The sequence below is a fragment of the Gouania willdenowi genome, chromosome 4 (assembly GCF_900634775.1).
Source record: "Gouania willdenowi chromosome 4, fGouWil2.1, whole genome shotgun sequence".
Classification (NCBI taxonomy): domain Eukaryota; kingdom Metazoa; phylum Chordata; class Actinopteri; order Blenniiformes; family Gobiesocidae; genus Gouania; species Gouania willdenowi.
This window is the reverse complement of record NC_041047.1, coordinates 32,263,679-32,275,242: the sequence shown is the minus strand read 5'-3', so window position 1 is coordinate 32,275,242 and position 11,564 is coordinate 32,263,679. Positions and strand designations below refer to the sequence as shown.

At 38.4% G+C, this 11,564-nt stretch overlaps 1 protein-coding gene across 1 annotated transcript in view; it reads left to right on the top strand.

Annotated features, from left to right (window-relative positions):
• Positions 1-9,041: 9,041 nt before the first annotated feature.
• gabrg3 (gamma-aminobutyric acid type A receptor subunit gamma3) overlaps positions 9,042-11,564 on the top strand; it is a 71,601-nt gene continuing 69,078 nt past the window's right edge. The window contains exons 1-2 of the mRNA XM_028444266.1: positions 9,042-9,180; positions 9,376-9,521. Of these exons, the coding sequence (XP_028300067.1) occupies positions 9,128-9,180; positions 9,376-9,521 (199 nt within the window). The 5' untranslated portion in view covers positions 9,042-9,127. The remainder of the gene's footprint in view (positions 9,181-9,375; positions 9,522-11,564) is intronic.

The window sequence follows — 11,564 nt, the reverse complement described above, 5'->3', positions numbered from 1 at the left end:
CACTGTGTGAAGGCAGTGCTCATGGGAGTTGTAGTGTCATAGTCTCACATTGCATTTGGTTTATTCTTTTATTCTTGTGAAAACTACAATTAAATAATGTATATATAAGATTCAACCTGCCGTAGTGGCTAGTGAGAAATTCACCAGCATTTGGCCAGTTGGCTGGTGTTAATGTCAAGCCTTGCTCACAATGGCCCTCATTTATCAACCTTGCGTGAAAACGGGTGCAAATCTGAGTGCACATTGTGTCGTACGACTGGACCAATGTGGGACTTTCGTATCTGACCAATCCCACCGTACCAAGGATTGGGTCTTGATAAATGCGGTGGCTAAATTTAATCGTCATTAGCATTCATTATGCCCTCAAATATTCCAGGTTTGGAGGCCCCGCCCACTGAGGTAAAACAAACACTGGCAAAGAGATGAAAATCAGCAACTTCACAGCTGAGGTGAAGAAAAACAAAGATGTGCTTTTTGGTAGTGTGAAAACTGGAATTTAAAGAGCTAAATTAAACGCTCTGTGGAAGAGAATAACGGAGGCACTGAACGGACTCAGAATGAGGTTAAATTCTCAATAACGGCAAATGATTGTTTAGATGAATTGTTACTCATCCACAGGCTAAAAGCATATATCTCTGCTATTTGATAAAGAAAATTCTTTACATTTAGACTAGCCACCTTCTTCTCTTTTCAATACTATAAATTTGGCCTAGAGAAAGTACGTTAGACTATATCAGGGGAATATTTTTGTAAAAAGAGAGGGCGGGGCTACACCTTGGTGAGGGGAGAAGAAACATGCAAAGGAGGACATAAAGGCTTTTTTTTAATTAGAATTGACTGTATAGGTACAAGAAACCTGTACATCTGCACAGCCTGTTGGCTGTTTGTCTCAAAGTGTTAGTCCAGTGACATCATGGATTAAAAAGGCTTTTCCTTCCTTTTGTGACTATATGGAGGAAGCAGAGGATCAGATGGCAACCCCAGTCATAACTCAGTATGGTTGAAGTTTGGCAATAATTTCTTGACCCAAGTTGCAGGTACTTCAGTCATTGCACCACCTTCAGTTCTGAAAAATATTTGTATTTGGAGCTTTGATATAAGGTTTAAATAGATGCAGTTTATAAGGACAGATCCAGCTTAAGACATAGATTAAAAAAAAAAAAGTAAATCTGATAGACTGACAGTACATGTATAGTGATGTCATTTTTTTGTTTTTTCTGCCTTATAAAGTCTTGTTTACTATTCTCTAGAGGGCTGGTGCTTGTCACAATCAGGCAAAATAATGAAATGATTATTACTTTTTTCTGCAAGAACAAAACATGCATAGATGTCCCAAAAAGATAACCTTTGACTACATACAATATGCAGACATGGTTTAAAAAAAATAAGATTAGAGGTTAGGGGACTAAATTTATGAAATATGCACTGGCACAGGAACAATGTTTAGTGTTTAGAGTTATGGTTAGTGGTTTATTGTTAGGGTGTTGTCATTTGATAATCATGTTACTTCTTTGATGTAGTTGACACTTCTTCATAACTGACAAATCCTATCATCAAGATATTTGAACAGTACTACTCAGGTGTTCTCAATGAAAACTTTGTATCTGTCTCCTGATGTTTGGTCTCCTGAGATCCTGAGTGAAGGATTTTTGTCAAGGATAACTTGACAACACTCATTACTTTAACCATCTTAATAAGAATGATGTCACTGTTTTTCTGAACAGTAACAGTAACCAGGAGATCAACAAGTTCTGTGTTCTGTATTAGACATACTTTAATTAAAATGTAATAAAAACACAATTTAAAAAGCTCAGAACTTCTCAATCTATCAAAAATAATTCTGCTCAGGCCCAATAAAATGTGGATGCACTTCTCTCTGTAACCAGCAGAGGAGGACAACTATCACAGTAGTTTGACATTCAGACAGCACACCCCCCATATCAGCTGTGAGATTCTTATGTCTCATCATGCTTCATGTACACAGTAACACTCAAAGCTACAGGGAAACAAATGTGAAGCCTAATGTCATCTGGGGGTAATTGAATAACAATAATGCATTAGATTTAATAAGTGCCTTTCACAGACACTCAAAGTGCTTTACATGGAATTATTCCTTAAATTAATTAATCTAAAAAAAAAAAGTTGAGTAAGTCTCTTAACCCCCAACTGCTCCACGGGTGCCACAATGTGGCTGCTTACTGCTACCCAGAGATGGATCAAATGCAGACAGATTTCATATGTGACTGTAATATGGGCAAAAGCCCTGATTCAATCTTTAATTATTTCACTCCACACTTAATGGTGGGAAGCTACTATTGTAACCACAACTGCCTTGGGACAGACTGACGGAAGCAAGGCTGCCATACTACACCATTGGCCCCTCCTACCACTACACTCACACACCTCATCCATACTAGGCAATGTGGGTGAAGTGTCTTGCCTAAGGACACAATGACAGATATCAATAAAGTCAATACCAGTGACATGCCATCAGGGTAGGCAAGGTAGGCAGTGCCTACCCAAGGGTGAATTGATATTTTGATTATTTGTTTTAATTATAATATAATTGTATAAATATCTACGCCGCCTTTGGACTTAACCGTGCTATGCTAAATGCTATACGTAAGTTCACAGTACATTAGTGAATTGATGCCATGTGACCGCTGCTGCTACATTCTCTAGCTAGTGGGCGGGATAACACTACAGACAGGATGACAGCGCTAGAGATGATCGAGAAACTTTTTTTTGAGGAAAAACAACAGCTTTTAAAAGATGGGAGACCAACACCTGAGTTACCAGACCTTCAGCAAAGGTAAGGTCAGAAAATGTTTCGTACTTTTCACAGTGAATGGAACAAAAGGAAGGATTGACTTTGTGGATGCGCCTCACTGAGGCTGTTCCGAGTTGTGTTGTTGTCTTTTTCTCCGTGTTTCTGTGTTTCCAACATAAACAACGGATGCCCTGCCGTGTCATGAGATATATCTTGTTGGAAGAGTATGAAGGCTATATTAAATAATTGTTTAATGGTGTTTTATGATGTTGATTTTGTTAGATGGCTAAATGCTTGTTCATGTGGATCTTGTTGGGTTTTTTTCTTTCTTATTATGAATTTCATGTTTTGATAAGCACATTGAGATGACTTTGTTGGAAATTTCTTTATACAAATAAAATTGATTTGAATTGAATTAACACTTGTCAGCAGAAACATATCAAAATGTCATTGGTGGTCTCGATTTGCAACGTGCCTACCCAACCCTAGTGGTCATGGCACGTCACTGGTCACCACACTATGGCACTCAGAACTCTCAGTGGTCAGCCCCACTCTCATATGTAAACATATGTGCCATCATGTGTAAATTACGCATCTGATCAGCTGATTCTGGCCTGACATCAACGCGCACAAGACTTTAACGGTCTAAACATGGAGAGAAAGACAGGAGCTCACTGGAGCTGTGCGTCCGAAGCCACATCAATCCATGGTCATATTCATGGAATCTAATAATATGACCATGATCGCCGGGCAGAGCGACCCTCCACATCGAAGCGGACACAAACACTGCATTGCGCCAACTGCATTAATTTACAGTATTTGTATTTCCTCCTCCCATATTTTTGCTCCCCTTGGGAGATCTGCCTACTTTACATATTCATTAGAAGGAAACGTGCTATATGGATTGAGAGTGCATTGGAACGTGCAGAAGCCCCACACTCCTGTTTCCCTGGGGTTTGTACGCCTTATTAGCTTGTGTAGTGACGTTTTCACACGTTTTAATACCCCTAAACCTTTTGTGAATCTGTCCCCAAGTCCTTTATGATGTTGTAACATGGTTTGTTGAATAGACTAGTAGACTTCCCTCATTTTATTTTAAACAGATGATTATCATGAGTATGTGTTATTACTGTGAAATATGATGTCACCATTAGCACCGAGGATGTTGTAGTTACAAAAATCCAATTCAATGTGGAACTAATCCAAATGATCAGATTACATTTCTCAGATTAAGTAATGTAAGGGATGACATTTGTGGGCATGTAATCTGTAATGGATTACATTTTGAAAGTAACTTTCCCAACACTGATTGAATATATACAGACAAACACTCTTGTAAACCAAGTCGCTATGAAACTATGAACACCTGGTTAATCAGCCGGATATCCTTGTGTTTATATGGAAACCTTATCAGCAATATAAGCCAAAGTAGCTCTTCTCTTCAGATCATTTGTATGATGTTGTTTAACTGTATTTGCACCTTTGAATAGATTACAAGCTATGAAATAGTAACAGCAATTACTGTTTGCTCTGAACTTTCACTCAAGCCTTCATAAAATGGCCCATAGCAACTCCTATAAATCCGGACACTTGATTGCTTCTCTATCTTCTGTCTCAAGCAGCACCGTGCTGAATGGAATCCCACTAAAACTAATGCTGAGGTGGTGTCCCATTTTTCACCCCAAAATATTTCCAGCCTCCTTTGACCATTGTACAATTGTAAAGGCCATACACAGATAGTAGCTGTTTCATTATACTACCAATGTGTTTATATGTAGAAAGTCCAAATTTCCATCGCTCATGTTTACAGCTCTTCTACTTTGTTAACAGGGGATGTTGATCAGAATCAGAATCAGAATCTTCTTTATTGGCCATGAATGTATAACACACAAGGAATTTGACTTTGGTGGACTGTGCTCTCTCTGAACAATGTAAACATTAAATAACAACAATCAACTAAAAATATAAACAGTAATTAAAGACCAATATGTACAAGTAGGATAATATTATAAGATAATATAATCGGATAATAGTTTACTGGTGAGTTGTGCAAAAAGATGATGAAATAAACATGAGATAATTTATTTTCCAGTATTTACAATGAAGAGTGTTCTTACATGAACAATTAAATGTAATAATATACGTATATATGTACATTTACCATCACAGTGATAGTTTCTTTCCATGGTTATTTCACAGAAACAGGTCTGACACTCTTTGACTGTTTAGTGTTGATCAGAGTGACAGCCTGGGGGAAGAAACTGTTCTTATGATGGGTAGTTTTGGCGTACAGCGATTTGTAGCGTCTGCCGGAGGGGAGGAGTTTAAACAGATTGTCTCCAGGGTGTGAGGGGTCTGCAGTGATGTTACTTGCCCGTTTCCTGACCCTGGACAGGTATAAGTCTTGGATGGAGGGCAGATCGACACTGATGATCTTTTCTGCAGTCCTGATTATCCTTTGTAGTCTGTGTCTGTCTAGTTTGGTTGTAGATCCAAACCAGACAATGATGGAGGTGCATAGAACAGACTGAATGATGGAGGTGTAGAACATGATCAGCATCTCCTGGGGAAGGTTGAACTTCCTCAGCTGAAGCAGGAAGTACATCCTCTGCTGTGCCTTTTTTCTGATTGTGTCTATGTGGGAGGTCCACTTCAGGTCTCATAAGATCGTGGATCCCAGGAACCTGAAAGAGTCCACAGTAGACACGGTGCTGTTCAGAATGGTGAGGGGGAGAGGGGGGACTTCTTCTGAAGTCCACTGTCATCTCCACAGTCTTGAGTGGGTTTAGCTCCAGATGGTTCTGACTGCTCCACCTCTCATCTGAAGGCAGACTCGTCCCCGTCCTGGATGAGACCGATGACGGTGGTGTCGTCTGCGAACTTCAAGAGTTTCACAGAGGGGTCACCTGAGATTCAGTCATTGGTGTAGTGGGAGAAGAGCAGTGGGGAGAGAACACACCCCTGAGGGGCACCAGTGATGAGTGACCGGGTGCTGGATGTGATGCTCCTCAGCCTCACTTGCTACCTGTCAGTCAGGAAGTTGGTGATCCTCTGACAGGTGGAGGCCGGCACTGTGAGCTGGGTGAGTTTCTGGTGAAGGATGTCCATGATGATGGTGTAAAATGCAGAGCTGATGTTCACAAACAGGATCCTAGCGTAGGTTCATGGGGGGTTGAGGAGATGCAGAATGTAGTTCAGTCCCATGTTGACTGCCTCCTCAACCGACCTGTTTGCCCGATAGGCAAACTGCAGAGGTCCAGCAGGGGTCATGTGATGTCCTTCAGGTGGCTCAACACCAGTCTCTCAAATGACTTCATGACTACAGACATCAGGGTGATGGGTCTATAGTCATTGAGTCCTGTGCTGGCTGGTTTCTTTGGTACTGGGATGAGAGTGGAGCTTTTGAAGCAGGAAGGTACTTCACACAGCTCCAGTGATGTGTTGAAGATCTGTGTGAAGATGGGGGGCCACCTCCCTCATCCAAACAAAAAGCTCAGCCTGCCAATAAAGATGATGCCGCATATCATTCACTCATGCAGAGAAGGTCACTGGCTACAATCTACCCTCCCTCCAAGACCTCAAGCAAGAGGTTATGGTCCATCAAGACCAGAACCTCCAGACACAAAAACAGTTTATTTCTGTCTGCCGCCAGCATCATGAATACAGCCCTGGTCCCCCACTGATCTCCCCGATCACCACCTTCATAAGACAATGTGTCAACAGACAACAGTACCTGCAACACTTGTATAATGTTCATATTTTTATTCATCCTTTATTATTATTATTATTATTATTATTATTATTATTATTATTATTATTATTATTATTATACTGTTACTGTTTTTTGTTTTGTTATAGTTTTTTTTGCACCATCCACCAAGTCAAATTCCCTGTACTGTCTAAAAACTCTACTTGACAATAAAACTGATTCTGATTCCTGCAAAGCATTTCTGCTTGACACATCTCAGCCATGTCACAGATTCGGGCATTTACATTTCCTATGAAAAACTTGTATAAATGTTTATTTCCTTGAACTATTTTGATCACCTTCTCGGTGCGAGGACCTCAGCTGCAGAGCCAGAGATCTTCCAGTTGCTCCCTGCACAATAACGGCCAAATAAACTACAATCAAAGAAAGGTACCAAGAGCTCATTAGGATGAGTTCCCATTGGCAACTTGGCAACCTTAAAAGAGGCAATGAATGACTTATTAAACAAGCTGTTTCTCATATTTTATATGTATGACATACAGATAAAGTACTGATATTTAGTTAAAGAATAGAAAATGATTAAATAATATAACTAATGATATTAAGTATTCCTTTACACCACAATATCCACAACCACAATATTAATGTTTGTCTGCTTGCTGGCCTGCTTTTGCACTTACGTATTACGTATTTAAATTCCAGGGAGCTGCAGATATTTTTCTTTATGCTTTTTGTCAAATAAACTTGATAACAAGACACATTATGTAGCATTTTTCATATTTAGGATACCTCATTCAGCACCTGTTCAACATGGAAAATGTTGAAAGCTCTTTATCTGTAATCTGTGAACATGGAAACATTTAAAGATATAGAATTGGAATGCCCTGCAGGCTGGACTATGCGTGATGTTTAAAGCATCCATTCAGCTGGTTAATGCATTTATTTGACAAGCGCAGAGCCCTGAAATTATGCATTTGATCCTGAATGTGTGTCCTCCATAGTCTGTTAGAGGGACTCTTCAGTCAACTCTTATAGTTGATTATCTAATGCAGTGATTCTCAAAGTTTTTAGGCTCAAGTACCCCCTTTGTCATATTTCTGAATCCAAGTACCCCCTTTGTCATATTTCTGAATCCAAGTACCCCCTTTGTCCAACGCTGACTACATTTTTTTTTGCTCAGAATACTATGTAAAAACAAAACAATTGAATGAGTGATAACACACATTTTAAAGAATCTCGTTTTGTAAATTAGTGGAATTAAACAGTATTTAGTATCTCCTGAATAGATTTATTTCAATAGTTTTTATATAATTTCCGGTCATCTACCACCTGATGTGGGACCAAAACTGACCTTTGTATTTTCAGTTATGTTCTAATAAAGATTATTTCCATCATCATTATTATTATGGGGTGCACGGTGGAGAAGAGGTTAGCACGTCCACCTTACAGCAAGAAAGTCTTGGGTTCAAGCCCTGGGATGGACACTTGGGTCATCTCTGTGTGAAGTTTGCATGTTCTCCCTATGCTGCATGGGTTTCCTCTGGGTACTCTGGCTTCCTCCCACATACCAAATACATGACTGGAGTCTCTGAATTGCCTGAAGGAGCAAGTGTGAGCTGGAGATAGGCACCGGCAGTCCCCCGCGACCCTGAAATAGGACAAAGCAGGTCAGAAAATGGATGGATGGGTTATTATTATGATCATTTTAAAATAAAAATTAACTTAATAAAAAAAACCTATGTTTTTAATAAATTTCTTTGTTAATTTCCCCACTCTCTCTCTCTCTCTCTCTCTCTCTCTCTCTCTCTGAAGTATCCCCTTTAGTGCCATTGCCTACCCCTAGGGGTACACGTACTCCCATTTGAGAAACACTCATCTAATGTATACATTTACTCAACAGAGTTCAAATGTCAAAAGAGAGAAAATGTCATAAGATGATAGACCGAATTTCACAGTAAATATCATTTTAAGCCTTTACTAAAGTCTGACGTGTGTAATGAAGTGACTAAAACCTTTCAATGGATTCTTGTTCCTCTTGTTCCTAAATATTGCCATGAGACTTTTCATCAAATTTTACTGTAAAGTTTTTGGGAAAATTAAAGTATAATTTTGCTGAAATTGCATTGGGACACTTTGATATTTTGCTCATATTCAATAATTTATTTCTAAAAATCTGACAGTTGACAAATATATTTCAATTGATTCTTATTCCCCATGGCCCTGACTTATACTATGATAATTTTCAACATATTTTACTGTATCATTTTTTAAAAGATAATGTAATGCTGGTTCTCCTCAGCTCTTTGAGCGTAAAGCCTTTATTCCACTCACAGAGTCAGCATAAGCTGTGAGGAGTTTTAGACACAGCTGTGGAGCGAGTCGGTAGTGGGTTAAAGCAGAGTATGATTGTGCCTCCTCAATGACACAATGACATAAAGCGCGTCTCTTTTTGAGAGCGCGCACATGCGTAACGAGGCGATTGGCGCTGAGCGCGACGCTTTCCACGCACAATTACTTTGTTGGATCTACGTGGATAGAGTCTGGTTTGGAGAATGAGACTTGTTTCATATGGATTACAAACCCTGAAGAGCGGAGCTTATTTTTTCCTTTGACCTTTACGCACAGACTCCGGTTCCCCTGAGGAAAACATGAGCTCCAGGTTACTGGTTTTTCTCACTCTTCTGTCAGTCCTCCTCGAATGGTAAGATTATTCATAAATGCACTTAAATGTAGATCAGAGATTAACTCTGAATGCTCATTTCCCTGTTGTTCCTTAACTGCTTACTTAAAGTTTACGCATGAAGTTGTTTTTGCATGCACGCAGCCTGGGGTGGTTCAAACTGTCTGATCTCCTGCTGCCTCCAACTCTTCTCTTCTTTCATTTCCACCTTTGTAGCTCCCAAACATTAGAGCATGAGGAAGAGTACGAGGATGTTACTGTAAACCAGATGCTTGCTGCCAAATCCCACGAAACGGATGCCACGGAAATACTCAATAATTTACTCAAGGAATATGACAAGACGCTGCGCCCGGATATTGGAGGTGAGGGTCACGTTGTTTTTACATTGGAATCAATCTATAGCTAAATGTTCTAACCCTGAGGCACAGCTGCAGATATCACAATGATTTCGCTTGTGTTTGTGTTTTCAAATGAGTGAAACCGCCTTTGCTAGATTTTAATTAAAGTCACTTAATAAGTAGAGCTGCACAATTATGACCAAAATGATAATCATGATTATTTTTTTATCAATATTGTAATCACTGTTATAAACAACTATTTATCATGTGAGGGTGCAAAATGGAGCTTTAAATAAAAATGATACCAAAGAAAAAAAATCAACCCAATAACTGAATAAATACTTTATTACAGAGAACTTTCATGAAATGCAACCCATTGGAAACAATTACAGCTCACAGCACTCAACAATACACCAAATGACTCAAAGCTGCCACTGACTAATGGTTGAGAAAGTGCTTGATATCATATAGAGCAGAGCACACATTTTTAAATGTAAATATTGCTGACAATCAGATACATTTAATCGTGCAGCCCTACTAACAAGTAACCAGTTCTGTAGCTGCAGGTTAATATGCTGTGTTTCTCACCTGATTTTCTTCACAAAACGGTACAACATCACAATTGTCAAAAGCAGCTGCAACAGATGAGATCATATTTGATGTGACAAAAGATTACATTTAAAAAAATAAAAAAAAAAGACAAATACCAGTGAACAACAAAAGAGCAGGAAAACATCTTAAGCATCAAGAGGAAAGTGCTGCTGTCTGTAAACAGGATGTCTGGTCTTACTTTTGATTTTAATAGGCTGCAGGGCAAAGGCAAGGTTTGGAGAACATCTATGTAGTGATAATGTTCTTTAATGCAAAGAGCTGGACATGTGCATATTTGAACATTGCAAAACAAGTTGTAGAAGAGTGGGTCATAACAATGAACATCATGTTTATTATTGATCAAGTTTAAAGGATTGCTTGTCACGATTGATTTCAGACATGTCCCCAATTTAAAGTAAGCAGCTTTTTTATGTCACACCTCACGTTCTCCAAATTGAAAAAAGTTCATGCAGTTGTAATGTTTGGAAGAATGCTTGTTTTTAGATGATTGCCCTATGGCTGGCCTACACTGTTTAAGTAACATTTCAGCATATACTCATGAATATAAATCTCATTTGAAGGTTGTTACTTTGAGTGGAGTCACTGCATTATAAAAACTGATTATTTTTTAAAGATACTTTTTGGCTGCTTAAAGTCTATTTATCTCAATGCTAAAGAGAACTACACACACTAAATATTTTTATTGTTCTGGTGAGTTGTAACTATACAGTGGGTCTATAAAGCCATTTATACATATGACCCGCTTGTACACTGATAGCTCTAATGATATAATTCATATAAATATAACTGACCTGCTTCCTCAAGCAGAATGTGTCTTCCTAACTCATGCTCAGATTCACCAGCACCAGAGCATGAATGGTAGAGAAAGTTTCTTTGCTTTGGCCCTCTAGTTTGTGTAACCAATAATCATAATTTGTATAGAGTCCTGGTAGCAGTGGTTACTATGACATCCAATTTTATTTACTAAATATAATATGCTGGACTGATACACATCTATCCTCATCATCTTTGATACCAATAAATATTAATAATACCTGGGTAAATAAACACACCAATGTAAATATATATATATATATATATATATATATATATATATATATATATATATATATATATATATATATATATATATATATATATGAATAATTTCAGAGACTTTAAAACCTTCTGTGGATCAAGGAAATGCTGTGATCGATGCAACAGGCGTCTGTATGAACAAGTATATTGGTGTTACCAGTTAACAATACCTCTTGTCTGACTCTTTCCACCACATTAAGCATTCAGTCAAAGGCAGAGACAGCATCACAGTATCATACCCTTCCTGCACTAGTGTAAAGTCTCTTATTTATATCTATAATTCAATTCTGACCAGTTAAAAGAGGAATAGTATCCAAAATAAAGTTGTTACTCATAAGAATTTATATTTCAGTAGTTGTAATTATATTTTTAAAAATC